The 22,471-nt window shown below is 48.4% G+C and overlaps 2 protein-coding genes across 2 annotated transcripts in view; one reads left to right on the plus strand and one right to left on the minus strand.

The window, feature by feature from the left end:
* The first annotated feature begins 606 nt into the window (after window positions 1-606).
* On the plus strand, window positions 607-15,589 carry LOC114783730 (ZZ-type zinc finger-containing protein 3-like). Its single transcript, XM_028969243.1, has 12 exons — window positions 607-725; window positions 2,125-3,542; window positions 4,531-4,669; window positions 7,978-8,125; window positions 8,201-8,322; window positions 9,062-9,133; window positions 9,999-10,100; window positions 11,643-11,738; window positions 12,657-12,806; window positions 13,015-13,149; window positions 13,284-13,384; window positions 13,694-15,589. Exons 2-12 carry the CDS (start codon window positions 2,614-2,616, stop codon window positions 13,836-13,838), a joined length of 2,139 nt encoding a protein of 712 aa, XP_028825076.1. The 5' UTR covers window positions 607-725; window positions 2,125-2,613; the 3' UTR covers window positions 13,839-15,589.
* LOC114783731 (adenylate kinase isoenzyme 5-like) overlaps window positions 15,317-22,471 on the minus strand; it is a 40,342-nt gene continuing 33,187 nt past the window's right edge. The window contains exons 9-14 of the mRNA XM_028969244.1: window positions 20,578-20,632; window positions 19,746-19,790; window positions 18,185-18,348; window positions 17,021-17,137; window positions 16,664-16,864; window positions 15,317-16,582 (exon numbers count right to left, since the gene is read on the minus strand). Coding sequence (XP_028825077.1) covers window positions 16,517-16,582; window positions 16,664-16,864; window positions 17,021-17,137; window positions 18,185-18,348; window positions 19,746-19,790; window positions 20,578-20,632 — 648 coding nt within the window. The 3' untranslated portion in view covers window positions 15,317-16,516. The remainder of the gene's footprint in view (window positions 16,583-16,663; window positions 16,865-17,020; window positions 17,138-18,184; window positions 18,349-19,745; window positions 19,791-20,577; window positions 20,633-22,471) is intronic.

Raw genomic sequence — 22,471 nt, forward strand, 5'->3', positions numbered from 1 at the left:
TTGCATGTGTAATAATTTGTGGTGTCTGATATGGAGTATGAACTAGAAATGGGAAGTTTGTGAACGAATTTTATCATAGCTTGGAAAGCAGAGAAAAAAGTTAAAAGCCGAGAGGAAGAGAAGAATAAACGGGGAAGAGTGGAAACATGGTAAAACTAATTAATTTTGTGGAAATGGCTGAAATTTGAGATTGTTTGCATTTTTTTTTTCATACTAACATGCTAATGCTAACATCAAAACCGGTGATGGGGAGTTGGCATGAGGTGTAGGATTAGATTTGTTCATGTTTGGGACATGTTAAAAATGAGCATGTTACCCCGTGAGATATGTTTCAGACATGTTAACATATTAGCATGCTAACATAACCAACGGTCACGGGTGGATACAAGAGACTTAATTTGTCGTGGGTGGAAGACTGGAAGTGTGACTGATGGAGTGATAAAAACGAGACGAAGTGAATGGGGGGGGAAAAAAGAAGGGATGGAAAAAAATTGGCCCCATGTTAAGTCAATGGGGACAATTGCTGGGGGGGGGGGGGGGGGGGGGGGGGCAAAGGGGCGGAGTCGTGTAGCCCAGCGAGTAGAGCTAATGAATAAGAGAGATCAGTAGAAAGCGGGGCGGGGTCAGAGGTCACGGCGGCGGTGGGTGCGCGCGCACGCAGGGCGGCCGGGAAACGGGAAACATGGCGGCCGCGGAGCGCGCTGCGAAGCCTTTGCGGAAGTGAGGTGAGTGCGGCGCCGGGGCTTCGTGCTCCGTCGGGCCGCGCGGCCCTCGGGGGATTTCGGTGCCGGTCCGCTCGCCGGTTCGGCTCGGCTCGGGCGGAGACGCTCTCCGGCGCGGGCGGCCGCCGCCTCTCGCCGCGCCGCCGGAGCACAAAGCTGCGCTAGCGGGGCTAACAACAACAGGCCGCTACCCCGCACCGGCGGCTCGGCTGGCAGCCGCGCCGAGCTCCAGCGGCGGCGGGGCGGCGACTCGCGGCCCGTTTAAAGCCCGCATGGAGACACGTGGGCGACGCGGAGGGACGCGGAATCGGTCACCGGGGTGAAAAGTGCGGAAAGTGCGAAGCCGCGGTTCTCCGGTGCGTCGTGGCCTTTAAAAGTTGTAAAGCGGCGCTGATCGGGGGTAACAGTCACCCAACATGAATTACTTCTATAGTCAATAATCACCGTCCACACCAGTAAAAACGAGGCTGTCTGCGGGTCACGTCTTCATCTCGGCGGTGTGGATGGAAAGCGGACTTCCTCTCTTCTCCCCAGGACACCTGCTCCCTCCACCAGTCACCAGGACCCACGGTCGTTTCCGTCAGGGTGGTAGTTGCCTAGTGGGTAACACGCTCGCCTGTGAACCAGAAGACCCGGGTTCAAACCCCACTTACTTCCATCATGTCCCTGAGCAATACACTTAACCCTGAGTGTCTCCATGAGGGGGGACTGTCCCTGTCACTACTTATTCTAAGTCGCTCTTGATAAGGACGTCTGGTAAATTTGCCAATTTTTGCACATGGTTGTGGAGAGCCATGGTGCGGTGACGTTCAGATAACTACGTTTACAGCGTTTACCAGACTCCCTTATCCAGAGCGACTTACAATCAGTAGTTACAGGGACACCCCCCCCCCCCCCCCCCCCCCCCCCCGGAGACACTCAGGGTTAAGTGTCTTGCTCAGGGACACAATGGTAGTTAGTGGGGTTTGAACCTGGGTCTTCTGGTTCATAGGCAAGTGTGTTACCCACCAGGCTGTAAACGTAAAGGAATGTAATGCTCTGACGCTCGGGCTCCTCTCGTATTTCTAGTGGATTAGAAGAAAGAAAAAGTCAAATAGGATAAAATGTCCTTGCCGTCCACCACTACATGTTATAAAACGAGTTTACCGGACCTCCTCGACTGGTATTAATACTGCCGCATCTTCCATCACCGGCCTGCAGGATTCAGCTCCATAACGGCGCTGTGACTCTGGTAAACCCAGCGGAGGACAGTTCGGTTTGACCCTCGTGCCTCTGATATGTTTGGTTGATCCTCTCTCTTTTCCTTCACAGTGAGTCCGAGCTCCGGCAGCTTCCGTAATTTTACCTGAATGATGTTCAGTTTACCTCCTCAGTGAAATCTGTCCCCTGTCCCCCCCTCCAGGAGTCCCTGTTCTGTAGCCGAGGAGACATCACCATGATGAGGACCCTGTAGGCACCCTCCGTAGTATGGCCTCGTCCCGTCCCTCGCGAGTCACCAGATCTTCAGTGGGGATAAATGGACTGGACGAGAACTTTTGTGGTCGGACCCTCAGGAACCGCAGCATCGCCCAGCCGGATGACTCCTCGCCCCCTCCCACGCCCCGGGCGCGCTCGCCCAAGAAGCCTGGAGGCCAGACGCAGGGGGAGGGCGGGGCCGGCTCCCGGAAGAGGGGCCTGTCCTGCTCCGAGAAGGAGGAGCCTGCCGAGAACTGCGAGCGCCTTCGACCCGGCGCTTCCGAGGTTTCCCCGGCGCTAAAGAGGGCCAAGCGCTGCTCCCGCCCCACCGACGTGTTGCCTGGAGCTGAGGGAGAAGCCACGCCCCCTCCTGGTGCTGCCAAGCCAGACAGCCTCGCCCCTGGACCCTCCTCTCCGCACACAGTCAAGGAGAAGGATGAGCGGCCCGATCAGACCACACCCACTCCGGCTCCTCCCACTCCCCCCCCCGCCCCTCGTCGGTAAAGACACGGCGGCTGAGGAGCCGGAGGAGAAACGCACTGACGGCGCGTTGGAGGAGATCCCGCCTCCGCCCTCACTGCACGCCCACAAGGCCACCAACGGCGTGGCCGAGGACCCCTCTGCCCTGGACTCCTCCTTCTTGACGGCCACTCCTACCCACCCGCTTCTGAACGGGGGCCAGACGCTGCCCGCCCCCTGCCCCGCTCCCACAGTGCCTTGCGTCAGCCCGGTTCACGAGTCGACGGACCCTCCGCCCGGACCCGGTCCGCAGGGCGACTGCAGCAACGGGCTGGTGGCAGAGGGCGGGGCTGCGGGGACCGATGGGGACCTGGTCGAAGTGGACTCTGTTTCGGAGGAGGTGGTGGTGCTGGAGGAGGTGGTGGAGATGGAGGCGAGGGCTGCCGACGAGACTCCGGACGATGCGAACAAGGCCGAGGGCGGAGTCGGCGCAAATATCTCAGGAGACGCCGTCGTTGACGATCTGGTGTCTACTTTTGCCTCAGTTCCGGCTCCGGAGCCCCCGACTTTTGTGGAGCTGCATGAACACCGGTACGCCCTGCGGACTTCCCCGCGCCGCGCCAACTGCCGGCCCGCCTCCCCAGACACAGCCACGCCCACCCCACTTCCTCTCCAGCAGCCAGTTGAGTGCATCAAGCAGGAAGAGGTGTTCTCTGATGACATCGGAGACTCCACTGACCTGGCCAATGAGCTCCCAGAACACGTGGGGTCAAAGGTCGTTATAGACTCGCAAGCCTGCAGGTCCACCAAAGACTCCACTGCTGATGAAGAGGAGGAGGAGGACGAAGAAGATCCAGATGTGTATTATTTTGAGTCGGACCACCTCGCTCTGAAACACAACAAAGAGTATGTGACTCTTCAGAAGGGGGCGGGGCTTATCATTTTATCAGAATAATTATCAAGCTTTTCCATGTGCCAATAATCAGCTGTTTTCAAATTCGAATTTTGTGTCACATAGACAGTCATACACGGTATGATATGCAGTGAAATGCTTTTAGCGACTGCTACAGACCACAGTATTGCAAATGATGCAAGTAAACAATGAACCAATATGCAAATATTGCAAACATAACAAAATATTACACTTTAACATAAAACATAAAATATGTGTAACAGGTAGGGTCAAGGTGTGCACATGAGTGAAGTCAAAGTATAAAGTAAAAAAAAACTTTTTTTTTTTTTTGCAAGAGTAAAAAGTTTAACGCTGTTTAAATGCAGAACATTGGTCTGTGAATGTCGACTATTCATATTATTATTTTATCATAATTCAGCACGATTCGTCTAGTTTCTTCTGTTCAAACAGAAGGCAAGATGTTATCTGTGGGCGGGGCGTGGTCTTGACTCCACCCCCTCGCCGCCCAGCTAGTTGGAGGGTAGTCTGTGGCTCGTCTGTGTGTGGCGTGGGGTTCGATAGCTACGTGCCAGTCTGCCAGCCGGTCACTTTTTTTAATTTTATTTAATTGAGTTTAATTGGCGTTTATATTGGGAATGTCTGTACTCTGGTCGCTGTTGGTGCAGCTGGCCCAGTAGGTGGCACCGTTGTGCCAGCAGTCTTAACCAACTGGCCCACGTGAACCGCTTGCAGCCGGCCTGGTCCCTCACCACTTTCCTCGGCATCCTGCCGTGGCCGCGGGGCGAACGTGATAAGGTCGATCTGTCGGGTGTGCGTCTCCTGCCTTATAAGGGCATGAAAAGCCTGCGCAGGGCTCCTCGCCGCGTAGACTAGAAGGTCCTGGTCTCCGTAAATAATGCACGCGGCCTCGGTGCTGAAATTTTGATGTGCGGTGAATAATGCATCGGGGGGTTCAGTCATGTTCTGTGCCGCCCCGCCCAGTTACCAGCGGCTGCTGCAGACCATCAGCGTGCTGGAAGCCCAGAGGACCCGGGCCATCATGGACCTGGAGGCCCTGGCCCGGCACCAGAGGGAGGCGCTGGTCGACCCCATCGCCTTCGTGGAGCAGCTGCAGCAGCAGGTAACCGGTTTCACGAGCACGTTTACGGTAAAATACATCTGATCCCGGACAACAACAAATGTTCCTTCTCGACTCTTTACAACGGAGGACGGTGGACAACGATGTGGATTATTCCAACATGACAGATTATTTCGTAGTGACTGTTGCACGCGGCCTGATCAGAGTACGGTGCCGCTCCAGGTAGGAGTTCGGCCTCGCCTTCACGGCCGCACACGGCGTTTATTTGCCCAAGTCGGAGCGCACAGCTCACCGCACCGTATGGACGCTTTTTAACAGTCATGTTCAGTCCGCCGGAGAGAATATGAGTTCATAAAATAATAAAGAGATTATTGCACGTCTGGATTCCACACAGTTCTATTTATGCATAAGAGAGGAACCCCTAGTGAAGTGAAGTGACTGTCACTTGTGATACACAGCAGCACAGCACACTGTGCATGCAGTGAAATTTGTCCTCTGTATTTAACCATCACCCTTGGTGAGCAGTGGGCGGCCATGATAGGTGCTTATTGGATCGGGATTCGAACCGACAACCTTCTGATTACGGGGCCGCGTCCTTAACCGCTAGGCCACCACCGCCCCCACTTTCGCCGCTTTCCTCGGCGTCCTGCGTGGCTGCAGGGCGAACGTGAAAAGGTCATTCTGTCGAGTGTGTGTCTCCCGCCTTGAAAGGACATGAAAAGCCTGCGCGGTGCTCCTCTGCGCATAGACTAGAAGGTCCTAGCTGATGCTGAAATAATAATATTCCTGCTTTGTATGTTCAGTCTTCTTGTTCCACCGTTAAAACCACTGGCCAACAGAAGTTCAACGTTTGTAAAATGATCTTGATTAATGTGTAATGCAGTTGTGGAGGAAGGTCTCTGGCCTTAACAGCTATTACAGCAGATGAATTATTCAGAACCTGAGCTGGAACATGGTTCACAGGCCCAGTCCATGGAGTGGTTTATTTAAAATCAGCTTCGTTTTGTCTCGACTGCTCATGAATTATGGAACCACCTAAACAATTTGATCAAGTCTTTTCTGCGAGAAATGCAAACCGCATCTACCACAAATGATCTTCCATGAGCTGAGTAAACGAAGTTAGATAAAAGAAGTGAGAAGAGCATCTCATAGTAGAGTCAATTCAACTACGCTCACTACTGTAAACATCCACCACGTCTGCAAAAAGCCTTGGAGTTTGGATTGACTACAAACTGAGTCTGAACCATCATGTTGCTGCGATCTCCAGATCCTGCAGGTTCACTCTCTACAACATTCGCAAGATTCGTCCTTTTCTTCCACAACATGCTACGCAGTTCCTCGTCCAGGCACCGGTCATCTCTAAATTGGACTATTGTAACTCTCTCCTGGCTGGAGCCTCTGCGGTCACCATAAAACCCCTCCAGATGGTCCAAAACATCTCATCTTCAACCAGCCGATACACACCCACGTCCCGCCTCTCCTCACCTCTCTCCACCGGCTCCCGGTAGCTGCTCGCATCGAGTTTAAATCCTTGATGCTGCATGCAGGGCTGTAAATGGAAGTTCCCCCTCTTACACCAACACACTACTAGCCAGATACACTCCTGCAGGCCCTCTCAGATCTACACACGAAACGAGACTAAAAATCCCCTCTTCACGGGGTCTCCGATCCCAATCGACTCTGTTCTCCTTTGTTGTCCCTGGCTGGTGGGACAACTTGTCCTGCTCCATTCGACTAGCCGAGACCACCACCACCTTTTAAGAAGCAGCTGAAATCCCACTTGTTCAAAAAGTATTTCAGACGAGTCCAACACTTACACATGTACATGCACATGGCCTAGCGGTTAAGGAAGTGGCCCCGTAATCAGAAGGTTGCTGGTTCGAATCCCGATCCGCCAAGGTACCACTGAGGTGGCACTGAGCAAAGCACCGTCCCCACACACTGCTCCCGGGCGCCTGTCATGGCTGCCCACTGTTCACTCAGGGTGATTGGTTAAATGCAGAGAGCGTGCACCGTGGCTGTGCTGCTGTGTATCACATGTGACAATCACTTCACTTTCTTTCTTTCTTCACAAAAATATACGTATATATTTGTCCAGCACTTAACAATTCCCCAGCATGTTCTTTTTCTGACAAGTTAGGCCTTATCAGGGCTCTTAGTTTCAAAATCTATAGAAACCGAATGAGAATTGCTGGTAAGTCACTTTGGATAAAAGCGTCTGCCAAGTAAAGTAATATAAATCCTGACTATAAGCACGATGGAAGCATTTTTCATTTTAAAATGGCCTGTTCATGAGCCACAATGTGGTGGTTGCTGGGAATTGGGAAATATGGGGTTTTTCCTGCTTCAGTGTGTAGGACCGTCACAGTCACTGCTTCCAGAGGTGGCTTAGTAACGAGTTACTTTACAACGCCGCACTTTTTATTTGTACATTTGTGAATTGGAAACTCGACTCTTAACTTTGCTACGCTGGGCAACACTCAACTCTGTACTTTTTATAAATCGTTTATATGCTTTATTTTAGCCAGACGGCGCCGCCAGTAGATCTAACACGTTTCACAGATCAGACACATGACCACGCAAACCGGGGCGCCATGGCGGCACAAACTCTCCACACAGCACAGACAAGGAGTAAAAAATGTCAGATGCGACCATCTCCAGAACTAAAAGCAAAGTTTACAGTAAGAATACGGAATCCCGGTCTTTCATATCCACACTTTCACTGGTTTTAAACATTTTGTTAAACGGCGACATCTATACATTTTATACATTTTTATTTAATATATGAATGCTGACACAATTAGCATTTATAAAATAATCTGTACGCTCATATATTACTACATATCATGCTTTAAGTTATTAGGAATCAGCAGAATTATATTCTGTCTGAATGCATCGTTTCTAAAATAAATAAATGAGATTACGAACAGTTGCTCAGTAGTTGAGTAGTTTTATCACTACATACGTTTTGTACTCTTGAGTAATTTTTTATTTTGGAGTACCGCTACTTTACCTTCGCTCCTCAACCGTCCTCTCGTGTGCGAGTGGCAGCAGGGCTGTTTGCATAAAAGTATGAGGAGATCAGAGATGTGTTGTGGGCGGGACATTAAACGAAGCAGCGGAAGAGAAGACGACCCACAATCAAAAATTCCTATAATCGTTCAGTTGGCCTGTTTTCCTTGAAATACGTTCGAAATTATATCCCATAAATCTGGACGATCACAAGCTTTTCATTAATATTCGTCGTGAGCAGTGTCCAAGTGGTTCCGAGACTAAAGCAGGTACTGTGTTTTTTTTTTTTTTTTTTTTTTAATATATATATAAATACGTCCACCGTTTGTGTGATCCAGGTGGAGCTGAGTCTGCCGTGCCCACAGAGAGTCGTGCAGCTGCCGGAAATCGCATGGGACCAATACACGTCGGGCATGGGCGACTTCGAGAGGGACTTCTGTGACAAGACGCGCAAGACCCGGCAGTTAAAGCTCATCTATGATAAAGGTATAACGCATCCGCCTGTCTCCCAGACGTGGGCTACGGTACACTGTTCATTCTGTATGTGCGTGTGTGTTGTAGTCGGGCTACCCGTTCGGCCCAAAAGTCCCCTGGATTCCAAGAAGGAGAGTGAGAGCGGCTCCCTGTACTCCTCGCTGCCCTCTAGTGACACGCCGGAGCACAACAGCAGCAGCAGGACTCAGGTGGGCCTTCACTTTTCTTTATAGGTTTACTCTGTGTTAAATGAAAGCAGGAGCTTACTGACTGTGGCAAATTTATACTACACTAAAAAGCAAATTTATACATCTTACTACGTGTCCTTCAAAGGATCTGGACCCCCAGATCTGGATCTGGACCCCCAGATCTGGATCTGGCACCCTGAGCCGTCTCCTACATTTACATTTGCAGCATTTATCAGACGCCCTTATCCAGAGCGACTTACAATCATTAGTTACAGGGACAGTCCCCCCCCTGGAGCAACTTAGGGTTAAGTGTCTTGCTCAGGGACACACAATGGTAGTAAGCAGGACTTGAACCCAGGTCTTCTGGTTCATAGGCGAGTGTCTACTACTAGTCTACCCCTAGTCTACCACCTAGTCTACTACCTCCTGTCCTATAATGACTCCTCCCTACATCAGGAACTTGTTTGCTCCCCATCCTCTGCTCACGGATAGATTTCTTTGCCCCACTCTGCACCAGCTCTTGTGCTGTGAATAGTTTTGATTAGTCCTTTATTCTTTTAATTGTGTATAAGTGCTGCGAGTTTCGTCCCCTGCTGTGTCCCGTCTTGACCCCCCCCATGTTAATGAGCCATAAATTGCAGGTCTTTCCTTGTGATTAGGAAATCTTAGGAAATCTCAAATCAAAATAGCAGCTCTGTGGTGCCCGGTTGCATTATAATAAAGTCGTATGGAGACTTACTGCGAGCCGCTCTGTCCACAGATGATCAGAGGGAGGATGTGCCATCCGAACAAGTCTGACACCTTCAACCAGCTGTGGACGGTGGAGGAGCAGGTACGAAACGCAGACAACCCGTGTACAGGTTTTACCCAGAATACTGCGTGAGGTGGATCACCCGTCATGTGCTTTAAACTGAATGATCAATAACTTATCCATACCCGACGATAAACATGTAGTAGGGCTATTCTGATAGTCGACTAGTCATCGCCTATAATCGATTAGTCGCAGACTAGATTATAAAATTACACCTATTTGCCTACCAGCTTTTAACCAGCGTAAGGTTATTTAAATTATGGAGAATAATAGACAGGAAAGTTACTGGAGACATGAAAATGGGCTAAAAATAAGGCGGCATGAATCCCAGTCAGCATTTCAACATGTTCCTCCGTCTGAGAGCAGTTATTCCGCTCTGCAGAGAGAAGCCTGACTTGTGGCCATTATCTGTCGCTTTTTTTACTAGAGTGTGGTGTATTGCTGAAGTTCTGGGTGCCTCCCTGACTCCTGCGACTTGAATAAAATATCCTGGGAACTAGAGCATGCAGGCGAGACCAGTAGTTGGGCGTGCTTGAGAGCAGGGAGATGATGTTCGTGTAGATCACAGCGTGTTTCCTGTTCATGTCACCCCTTCCAAAGAGCATCCTGATTGGCTTCAGATTTCAGTGCGTGTAAAACCCGCTTCACCTCAGACTACGTAAGGGTGAGAAATAATGACTATAATAAGGATATTGTCCGAACACGCCCTGCGAGCCTCTGCAGACGCCGCGTTCGAAGCGGCATGTTTGTTGAACTTTGACCTCTGCAGAATGTTTTATTACCCCCCCTGACTCCTTGTGGTGTCGGTCAGGGCGTCATGTCGAGTGAAACCTATGCAGAAGGTCATTGTGCTTTTTACATCTTCCCTCAATCTGGGTTTGTGCAGAAGAAGCTGGAGCAGCTGCTGATGAAGTATCCTCCAGAAGAGGTGGAGTCCAGACGCTGGCAGAAGATTGCAGACGAACTCGGCAATCGGACAGCCAAGCAGGTAGCCCCCGTAAAGACAGTATATGGGGATTCAGATCAGGGAATTTTACCTGCCGTGTTTTGGTTGGCACCAATGATGCGGTTAGGCCTGGCATTGTCAGGTGAGCCAAATAAATAATGAGGTAATGAGGGTGGCTGAGTCTGCCATGCAGGAAATACGGGAACTCACAACAACATGTCCACTTAATCGCCTGATTGGCCACCACAATTGGGGGAATGCTTAGTAAATGTATTTAATTGGCTTGTGCTTACTCGTGCTTGATTTTCAACTTTCTGAAGTGACAGGCCCACAACTCCGTTTTCAACCCCATTCAAAGTAAAACGGAACCAGGTTACGGCTGAGCCTCCTTCCCACACATGTCTCTAATAGTTTTAAATATTATATCAGGTACACATCTGAATGTCATTAAACGATTAACAGGTAATTAACAGCCTTAGTAAGATGTCTTTTTAAGGGGTTGCTTCTTTAGTTTTAGCCTTCCTGATTCAACAACATTTGTTTCTTATGTAGCCCCAAATCACATACAGTATGTCTCAATGGGCTTTGACGAGCTCTACAGTTGACACGCCCACATTTGACCCTTCTACACACAAGGTAAAACTCCACATAAAAAAAAAAAAACCTCTAGGACAGAGAAAAAAGAAAGAGGAAAAAAAAAAACGTTGGGAAGGAGTGATACAGAGATAATATAAGATTCAATATACAAGTATGTAAATAAGTAGTCTTTGAATAGAAAAATAAAACAGTGAACGTGAGTTGTAAAAATAAAAAAATGTCTGTATTAAAGGAAAAAAATAATAAAGTTTAAAGTGCCGTATAGAGCATCTGTCCATGTATGGAGGTCCTGGACCGTGAAGAGAAGAATTTAGTCCAGTGTCATGGTGTACAATACGTGTCTATGATGATGCTACTGGTCCAATTGAAGATCCCTAAAGCTTTAGTTGTTATGGGGGCGGTGGTGGCTGTGGTGACCCTTTGGTTCGTTTCATGCTGGGTCGTCTAGTCAGAAGCTCATTGCCACGGACCAGGATGCCTCTTGTGGTCTCTTTACTGGACTCTGGAGGTGGTCCGGGTGCTTGATTCAGTGCCTCGTACGACTGGTAGAGAAATATGTGCTTCTAGTGGTATATTAGTAATATATTTTTTGGGCAGTGGTGGCCTAGCGGTTAAGGAAGCTGGTTCGAATCCCGATCCGCCAAGGTGCCACTGAGGTGCCACTGAGCAAAGCACCATCCCCACACACTGCTCCCCGGGCGCCTGTCATGGCTGCCCACTGCTCACTCAGGGTGATGGGATAAGCAGAGGACAAATTTCACTGTGTGCACCGTGTGCGGTGTTGCTGTGTATCATGTGACAATCACTTCACTTATTTGTATATAATAGTGGCCCGGTACCCTAACTAGGACAGTCTGACTAATCACCTGTTTAATAGTTGTTATTGGTTCGTGGATTTCCTTAAACAGATTAGTCTGTATAATTAGCTGCTATAAACGAAGTGTTGAGGGCAGCAGCTTGAGACTCGCCGCTGTGTGTGTGTTTCAGGTGGCCAGCAGGGTGCAGAAATACTTCATCAAGCTGACGAAGGCTGGAATTCCGGTTCCGGGCAGAACGCCCAACCTGTACTTGTACAACAGAAAGGTAACTGTCACTCCTGCACTGAGAAACGTTTGTCATAGAAGGGGAAGTGTGTGAGCGAACAAGGTTTGTTCCTGTAACACGCTTCTCACAGCCGGTTTTAAGTAAAATTCATTTATATACATGTTTTTTTATGGATGTTGTAAAAAATGGGTGGTGCACAATTTTAATTTTGGGCAATTCCAATTTATGAATTTTATGAAACGCTACAAATATTTTTTTATTATGAATAATAAATAATGTAAGGACAGAAGCAGAGTGAAATTTGCAAGAAATGACACGCAGCTTGTTCCGTAAGGATGAATCGCAGTGAAACGCGTGCAAGACAGTGGCTGCACGAGAACTATCGTTTGGCCATAACCCTAGTGTGAGTGTTCAGTGTGTAAGAGACTGAGAGATTATAACATTATACAGATGTTGTGAAGTGTGGAAGATGACCTTCGAGCTAGATCCCTCACTTCCTTTCCCACAATTCAACACTGTGCACGTTGAGCCATAATCATTCTAGCAGAAGATGGGTTCTGTGAAATATTTTCTCCTCACCATTTTAAAAAGTAAAATTTGGTGTTTTTAACATTATCGTTCCAACTAAATGTAGCAGTACATTAAAACGTTTACCAGATGCTCTTATCCAGAGTACCTTACCATCAGTAGTTACATAATAATAGTTATTATGTGGTGGAAGCACCATGATGCCGTTAACCACGCCTTCTGTCTGAGCCGTTTTAGACTGGATCTCCCGGTTTTCGATCCCTTGCCGATCCGTGTTAACCTACTTTAAAGCCGGAATAAATGCTCTGGACAGGCAGTGTGGTCAAATAAAATAAATTGAGCTGCGGACTCGGACCGGTTCCTTGGAGAAGAACTTTTACAGCAGTCGGCTGCAGCTTTACCGGCGTCTCTTGTTCTGTCTGTCGGCAGGCCTCCAGTAAGAGGCAGCACCACCTGAACAAACACCTGTACCGGCCGTCCACCTTCATGACGTCCTACGAGCCGCCCGTCTACATGGACGACGAGGACGAGCGCTCCGGCTTCTTCAGCAGCATGCAGGACACCATGGCTGACGACTCTGTTAGTACATTTATGTTTACGGCATTTACCAGACGGCTTTATCCAGAGCCCCTTACAGTCAGTAGTGACGGGGGCTTGTTTTTAATCCTTTTTTACTACCACCTGACCATGATCTTCTCTCCCATTCAGGATGGGAACCGATGCTGCTGTACATTTCACGTTTTCTTACACGGATGCTCTGTTTGTGTCTGTCTGCGTGCGCTTGCAGGATGAGGACAGTGTGCCGGTGGAGTGGAGGCATCTGCCGGAGTATAAGGAGCTGCTGGAACTGAAGAGGCTCAGGAAGATGAAACTGCAGGAGCTTCACACGGAGGGAGAAGTGATCCAACACATGGGCTACAAGGTAGAAAAAAAAAAAACACACCCACCCACAGCAGCTTTCCAGTGAAGATCAACTGACGGGGATTATACACACACCTATAAATACACACACAGCACACGCCGCTCAACCTGCCTTGTGCCCCTCACCCCTACCAGTGTGATGCATGTGGCACGGAGCCTATCCAGGGCGTGCGGTGGCACTGCCAGGACTGCCCTCCGGACAGCGCTGTGGACTTCTGCACCAACTGTTCAGACTGGTGAGTCTGGTTTTTTTATTATATATAACAATATTATATTATCCAAAAAAAAATGCAATTTTAAAACAAGTGTGTCGTGTTGGGGGATGGAGGATTATTTAGCTAATTTGGTTTTGCTCACTAAATGTGAAATGATCAGCCTATAATTTGAATGGTAGCTTTATTTGAACAGCCAGAGACTGAAAAATGGCATTACATTCACCGTGCACAAAAAGATTCTGCTTTTCACTGTAAAAATGTTAAAATCTATGGGATAATTGTTTATATGAGCTGTGGGTCCCACGTTCCTCTGGCTTTTTCCATCCCCAGTTTGTTCAAGACCGAGACCCACAAACCCACCCACAGGCTGGAGCCGGTGTACCAGGCCGAGAGCTTTTTGGACAGGGACTACTGCCTGCCGCAAAGCACAGGCTACAACTATCTGGACCCCAACTACTTCCCTGCCAACAGATGACAGGAGCAGGACCGCAATGACGCTTAAGGGCATTCTGCGCATGGCTCCGTCTGCAATCGTCAATCGCTTAGTCTGGCCTGGGCAGTTGGGACTGCAGCAGCTTGCGGTGATTGGTGGGAGGGCGGTGGCTCCCTCGCTTTCTCGCTGCAGAAGGGCCCCATCAAAGCCAACACCTCACCATGACTACCGTACGTTATCAGGTCTCTAAAGCAAAAGAAGAATACCGCGAAGAACAGCACGGCAACATTCCCAACCACACCTGAGGTGTTCAACGTCGTTCCCCGTCCCCGTTCAACTCCACTCCTGTGCTTGTTTGGTGAAGTGCTAGTGAATATCTGAGCTGCAGAGTGTGTGTTTGTGTTTTGAGGCAAGTGGCTTGGAGTAAGAAGGTGGTCCAAGATCTGGCCTAGACCTGAGATCTGAGTTGAGATCGTTCCGAAAACTGAGCTCTGACACCTGTCTGAGACCGGAGCGAGAACTGTCTCACATGCAAGCTCTGTCTGAGACCCGAGCTCGGTCTCACATGCAAGATCCCTCCCAAGACCCGAGCTCAGAGTGAGATCTGTCTCACATGCGAGATCTCCAAGACCCGAGCTCAGAGAGAGATCTGTCTCAGATCATGTGACATCTGTCTGAGACCCCAGCGAGATCTGTCTCACATGCAAGATCTCTCCAAGATCCGAGCTCAGAGAGAGATCTGTTCGAGACCTGAGCTTCAAGTGGCATCGGTCCAAGTGAGATCTGTCTCACATGCGACATCTGTCCGAGACGCAGGTTTCGTGATGAGTTTTGCTCCATGTGAGGTCTGAGGGACCTCCGTATGAGCTGTATTGGAGACTAGACTGGGCCCTTATTGAGCTTCACAATGTCCCTTTCTCTGTGTCTGAGGTCCGAGTGAGATCTCTGTGAGTGCTGCCTCCTCTCCAGCCTTTCTTGTGTGTATCGGGTAACAGATGGTTCTTGTACAATAGAGCGCAGACTGGTGTAGCTCTAGATGTTTGTAGTTGAATATGCGTAAGTGAAGCTTTCTCTGTATGCGCTCTTTTGTCATGAGTTAGTAAAAGAAAGGATCTTTAAAAAAGCAAAAAGAAGACAAAATAAACCTTGGGGACCTCGGTGCTGAGACTGTTGTCTTTAATTCGTACCAGGATTTTAATCCACTTTACGGACTAGTCCTGGCATTTGGACCCTGGACATCTCCGCCACTGTGGGCCGCCACAATCACTTCAGAGCTGCTTCTCATTCCTCTTTATCCTGACTCGGCGTTCTTGGTTCCCCCACATAACCTCTTTCCTACCAGTGAAGCACTACAGCGGAGAAGAAGAAAACCAGCAGGCGAACGATGTACGAAACTGAAAACGTTCTGTTATTTTCCTTCATTTTTGGTTTTTATTAGTGTTCTGTTGACCAAGTGGAATAAAACAAACACACACACACACACACATCTGGTGAACATAGCCAGTTGTAGTTGCCGTGTGCCTTTTTTTTTTTTTTTAAATGAAACCCTCCTGAATCTGGCCACACCCCCTGAGATACCGTTACTGGACACGCCCTCTGAGAGAACCCCATTATCACAACCTTTAGGTCCTTCTATTTTTATTTTTTTTTTGCTGTTCCCTAATAGTTCATTGGAAAGATTGTATTTTTATTAACCTATTTAAAAAAAAAAAAATTGAGTGGTTCCCCCACGTTATTTTATACACTTCAGTTTTCTTGTGTTCTGGACTTGGCCATTTTGTATGTTTTTTTTTTTTTTTTTTTTTTTTTTTTCTCCCCTCCGTCTCCCTCTGTTCCTCCCCACCCTGCTTCAGTATCTGTATAACAGTCTGTTCTTAAATGATGTTAAAAACTGCTAGAGGAGAACTGTGGAAATAAAATGATGTGAAAAGTCTTGAGCCGGGCGCTCTCTCGTTTTTTACTTTTACACGCCCGCTGCCCCTGGGTGCCCCCCAACAATCCGAACCTCCGGCCGGGGAACGTCTGGGTCTAGACCACCCAGTTTATTTCCATTCCGGTTTCATATTCTGACCCTGACTAACTGGAATTATCCAACGTATTTACTCAAGCATCTGAATCGGAGTGTTTCTTATTATAAAGGCTGTTTTTATTTATTTATTTCCTCCATTGAACATCGAACACCCCTTAATCACTATTGGGGTTTGGAGAGAAATTCCCCCGCTCGTGATAGGCGTCGCACCACACATTTCAGCACTTTTGTTACATGCAGTTTATTATGAAAATACAGGCGCGCGTCTTTTAAAAAAAAAAAAACAAAAAAATCCCATCATCCTCCAGTCCCAACCCACGCTGCAACGCCAGCAGGTGACTGGCCCGTAGACCCCGCCCACCGTCCCATCTCCAGAGCAATGACATGAAATGGCTTTTACTGAATCAAGCGAGACATCTAGAAGCATGTGACCGCACACACGCGCTCCCACAGCTGCATGCTCAGCATGAAGGAAGGAAGGAAGGTGCAGGATGGGCCGCTTCTTCCCGTCCACGCTGCGGTCATCTGCACCGTCTGAACCTCCACGTCGGTATTTACAGGCTGAGAGGGACACAGAAACGAGAGAATACACTTGTCCTGCTGTCCGCTGGTGGAGTGGTGATGGTGGACGTGGGGTGGTGAGGGTTTCCATCTCCACCAGGGGGCAACAGCACGGCCTCAGTGTGGCTCTTCAGCAGGAGTCGAGGACCAGGCAGACCTGCTCGAACACCTCGTCTGGGGGTCCCTCGGCATCGATCTGCACACGAGGACATGGACAAGAGTGAAGCAGAAGAACCTCAGCCCATCAGCCGGGGGGCTGACCCCTCGCTGCTCTCACCTTCTGCAGGAGGCCTCTGTGGTCGTAGTGGGTCACCACAGGTCTGCAGGTGCTGCAGAAGTTCTCCACCCTCCTGCGGGCGTCCCGCTCCGGGTCCCGGACCTCGCGGAAGCGTCCGGCGGTTCCGGCTCTCCTCCGCAGCCGGTCGGTCATGGTGTCGGCCGAACACTCCAGCAGAATGACCAGACCCGGTGCGCCCATCTGTCACACGGAGAACGGCCTGTCAGCGATCCCTGTGACCCCTGTCCATCAGCAGCGGCGTCCCCCGGGGTCCCCCTGATCGGCAGGGGATCCCGGAGACCTTCTAACCTCCTGCTGTTCCACAAATACTGTGTGTCTGTGCGCACTGATTCTGACCTTGGCCTCGTACTCTTCCGCTTGTCTCAGGTTCCGCGGGAAGCCAGTGATCAAAAGCCCCTTCCCATGACGGGTGGGGGCCAACATGGACTCGTACAGCAGCTCCAGCAGGGTGTCCTACACACACACACACACACACACACATTCATCAGTAATGAAGAGAAACATCATTCTCATGCATTATGCACAAAACACACACACATACACTTGGGTGACTGGAATGTTCTTCCGTCTGGAAAGTAGTTCACTGCAAATGTTAACGGTTCCTGCGTTGCTAGGCAACAGTACAGTTATGCGTCGTGTGATTAGCGCCGAGTCTCACTGTTTCTACAGTTACTGTTGGATCTGAGTACATTCTAGAGTCTAGAGCCACTTCCTTCATCTGGACCCCAAAGAGAAGAGGGTGTTTGGTAGAAGAGTCCCAGGTTCGAACCCCACTGACTACCATCCTGTCCCTGAGCAGGACACTTAACCCTGAGTGTCTCCAGAGTGCCCCTGTCACTACTGATCGTAAGTCACTCTGGATAAGGGCGTCTGATAAAGGTGAATGTAATGAACACATAGATGGAATGGGCAGTATGGAAGTATTGACTGATAAATGTCTTCATCAGCGCCACATTAGTAGCAACTGGAAATACAGTACAGGCCAAAAGTTTGGACACCTTCTCATTCAATCTGTTTTCTTTATTTTCATGACCATTTACATTGATAGATTCTCACTGAAGGCACCAAAACTATGAATGAACACATGTGGAGTTATGTACTTAACAAAAAGTGGAGACCTGACCTCCACAGTCCCCGGACCTGAACCCAATCCAGATGGTTTGTTAAGTACAGAACTCCACATGTGTTCATTCATAGTTTTGATGCCTTCAGTGAGAATCTACCAACGTAAATGGTCATGAAAATAAAGAAAACTCATTGAATGAGAAGGTGTCCAAACTTTTGGCCTGTACTGTACATCTTTTTAATTTTATATATTTTTATTATTTCTGGTACATAGAGCGCAGTTATAAAACCCAGACTGCCTCCAGCCGACCACCTCCATCATCAGACCATTGGTTAATTCAGGTCCGGCTGGAGAATGTTCTTCTCAAGGAAACGCTGCTCTACAAATCTTCCATCTTGTCATTAAAAGTGATGAAAGTGCCGGGGACGTCTGACCTCAGGAAGCGTCTCTCCCCTCTCCAGCAGGTCGCGGAGGAGGCGGCTCCTCTCGCCGTGGGACTGCAGCTCGCCGCACAGGATGTCCCCAGGGCAGAGGCGGCGCAGGCCATAACGTTCCTCCAGGCGCTCGCTCTGCAGGGCCTTGCCAGAGCCGGGACCGCCTGCACACACACCAAATATGATCAGATTCACACTTCCCAGCAGCCCTCACTCCCTCCGGGCCACGTCAGCGTTCCAGTAGAGAGTAAAGACACGGCCCTGACCTTTAACCTGAAGTGAAGGGTTCCAGACACATGGAGATGTCCAGCCTGATCACCTCGATATATAATTCATGTAACGAGCAGTGGCTGAACAGGCTGAGATGTTTGGGTGGAAGCCTGTCACCAACGTGTCATGAAGTTCTGACAGCGGCTGAGTAGAACAGGCTGATACACCAGCTCACACTCCGCCGTTATTCTCCTCATCATATTATACACTGGAAATACTAAATATACCCATACACTCATATATTATCAATATCGATATAGACAAAAACCAGCAGACTCCTGATAACCTACTATCTACCCTTGCACATTTTGCATAATCATTGCACTACATTGTACATATTCAACTGTAAACAGAAATATATCTATCCATTGCATATACACATTTGTAGAATTCTGATTATACACTTTTCTTTTTAATACATATGTTCATATTTATAGTTAATACTAATTATATTATTACATACTACTGTACATACATCTGTAAATATTATTCAGTCTCTTCCTGTACATTTCACCTTATATGTACAGGTAACTTATTTGACCTTTATCCTGCACTTGCTGCTTATTGCACTTCTGGTTAGACCTCAACTGCATTTTGTTGCCCTGTACTTGTACATGTGTAATGACAATAAAGTTTAATCTAATCTAAAAATCGAATCGATGACGCCTGGCTTGTCTGGTTTATCTCGACCTGCATATTATTGTCGACCTGCATATTATTTTACTTATATTTTGTGTTGTGTGTTAATTTGTCTTTTTGCACATGGTGAATGCACACGGTGAGATTGCTTCACAATCTCGTCTCTGTGCACTTGTATGCGGTGAGATGACAATAAATCGTCACCCGTCACCCTTGGTGAGCAGTGGGCACCATGACAGGCGCCCGGGGAGCAGCGTGTCGGGACAGGACCTTCATCAAGGGGACCTCAGTGGCACCTTGGCGGGCCGGGATTCGAACCCACAACGCTTCCTTAACCACTAGGCCATGATTTCACACACACACACACACACACACACACACACACACACACACACACACACACACACACACACACACACACACACAAACACATACACACTGTGTACTCGCTCTTCAGTTCTTCAAGAGCATCCTGTCTGTAGCTCCACTCATGTGAAGGCGTTTCTGCAACAATTAAAAAGGCCACCGCCGCGTCCACCCGTCCCCCCAGCCACTGTCACCATGGAACATCTATCCAAGGCACGTTCTAACAAGGCGTAACAGTACCAACACTGAGCAGAGCGGAGTTTAATTGCTTCGCCATCAGACATACCGATCACAAAGATGACCTTTGGGGTCTTCAGCTCTGCAGGGAGGCCTGTCAGAAAAAAAGCAGATGGGCAAAGAGAGATGAGAATCAAGCTTAAGAACCTCCTGAGAACCTTAACGTGGTCCGACTGGATCATGAAACACAAACCAATCTGCACATGGATTAATTAGGTTTTAATTAACAATGGATCTATGTAAACACAGCATCTCACTAAAGTGAGCGCACCCCTGACCCCTTAATAAACATTTTATTTCCCTGTGACATCACTTTAATACCATTTAATACAGTAGCCGGTGTCCAGCTTGTATAAATCAAAAATAATAATAATAATAATGTCAAAACCACTGGTAACAAAAGTGAGTCCACCCCTAACTGAGATTAGATTTATGTTAGATCATTTTAATAATAAGACCATACAAATGAGAATAACATCGTTCCATCTTTGCCTTTACCGTTCCTCTTATTTAAATTCCTGTTCTGTGTTTTTTATTATTCCAACTTTACTTTAGCTCTGTAGCTTTTTTTTACTGTTTTACTAAAGTACTTTACATGAGTTCAAGTTGCAGATAAGAGGATCGATCCTTGATCAGCACATGGTCCCTCACTACAGGCAGGAGTAGGTGTAGCGATCACATCAGAAGAAGAGTAAATTCTACTGGCAGGAAATTCAACTGATCATTTTTATTATTATTGATCTGAGACCAGCTTTCAGCCCCGATTGGCTGTTGAGGAGCCGCCGCCCCGCCTGGTCCTACAGACGCACGGCACTGTCAGAGCCGACTTTATAAACGTCCATCAAGCTCTACAACAGATCACCCGGAGGTTCGGAACTCACAGCCTGCAGGCGCCGCCGCGAATCCTCCTCCTGCTGCCGCAGCCTCCTCCTCATCCTGAGACGGGGAAGAAGTAAAAGTGAAGTGAAACACTGCAGCGCGGCACACAGTGACATGTGTCCTCTGTATTTAACCTGCATGACAGGCGCCAGTGGAGCAGTGTGTGGGGACGGGACCTCAGCGGCACCTTGGCGAGGAAGCACATCGGTTTGGAGTGTGTGTGTGTCAGGGTGTACAATCGTGACCAAACGTTTTGAGAATGACACAAATACCGTCTGCTGCTTCTGTTTTTATGGTGTCAGGCGTCATAAACTCCAGAACGTTATGAAGAGTGATCAGACGAATTGTCCCTCTTTGCCATGAAAATAAACTTAATCCCAAAAACTATTTTCAGTGCATTTCAGCCCTGCCACAAAAGGACGTGCTGAGATCTTTCCCATGGTCCTCTCATTAACACATTCTGTCCTGTAGACTCAGTTAGAACAGCAGACTGGACGCTTTAAAAGGACGGTGATGCTTGAAATCATTGTTCTTCCTCTGATAACCATGGTTACCTGCAAGGAAACACGTTCAGTCATCATTGTGTTGCATAAAAAGTTCTTCACAGACAAGAATATCAGATCATCAGAAACTTCAAGGAGAGAAGTTGTTAGTTTCCTAGTGGGTAACACACTCGCCTGTGAACCAGAAGACCCGGGTTCAAATCCCTTACTTCCATCGTGTCCCTGAGCAAGACACTTAACCCTGAGTGTCTCCAGGGGGGGACTGTCCCTGTAACTACTGACTGTAAGTCGCTCTGGATAAGGGCGTCTGGTAAATGCTGTAAATGTAAATTCAAGTGCTGTGAAGAAGGCTTCAGGCGCCCAAGAAAGTCCAGCAAGCGGCAGGATCGTCTCCTAAAGATGATTCAGCTGCAGGATCGAGGTGCCACCAGTGCAGAGCTTGCTGAGGAATGGCAGCAGGCTGGTGTGAGGGCATCTGCACCCACAGTGAGAAGAAGACTTTTGGAGGATAGCCTGGTGGGCAGCAAAGAAGCCACTTCTCATCAACAAAAACATGAAGGACAAACTGATATTTTGTAAAAAGTACAGGGATTGGACTGATGAGGACTGGGGGAAAGTAATTTTCTCTGATGAAGACCCTATCTGATTGTTTGGGGCATCTGGAAAAATGATTGTCTGGAGATGACAAGGTGAGATCTATCATCAGTCCTGTCTAGTCCAACAGTAAAGCATCCTGAGACCATTCATGTGTGGGGCTGCTTCTCAGCTAAGGGAGTGAACTCACTCACAATTTTACCCAAGAACATCAGCCATGAATAAAGAACCAAGGTAGAACCAGGTACCAAAACTTCCTCTGACAGCAACTTCTCCCAACCATCCAAGACCAGTTTGGTGAAGAACGATGCCTTTTCCAGCATGATGGAGCACCACGCCGTAAGACCAGAGTGAGAACGATGTGTCAAAACATTGACATTTTGGGTCCACGTTCCCTGGACCTTCATCCAACTGAGAACTTGTGGTCAATCCTCAAGAGGCGGGTGGACAAACAAAAACCCACAAGTTCTGGCAAACTCCAAGCACTGATTATGAAGGAACGGGTCGCCGTCAGTCAGGATTTGGCCCCGAAGTTGATTGACAGCATGTCAGGGTGAATTGCAGAGGTCTTGGGGGAAAAAGGGCCGACTTATAAAATGCTTGTAATTATACTTCAATACGGCACAGAAACAACCGACAAAAAGATCTAAAAACGCAGAAGCAGAGAACTTTATGAAAACCAGGATTTCTCAAAACTTTTGGCCATGCTTGTATGTGCGCGTGTTTACGAAATTCGTCTGCATATACTGTATGCCTGTAAGAGTGCATGTATCCCACACATTGCTGGGACGTTTCTCTT

Source organism: Denticeps clupeoides, unplaced genomic scaffold, assembly GCF_900700375.1.
Source record: "Denticeps clupeoides unplaced genomic scaffold, fDenClu1.1, whole genome shotgun sequence".
In the NCBI taxonomy this organism is placed as follows: Eukaryota; Metazoa; Chordata; class Actinopteri; order Clupeiformes; family Denticipitidae; genus Denticeps; species Denticeps clupeoides.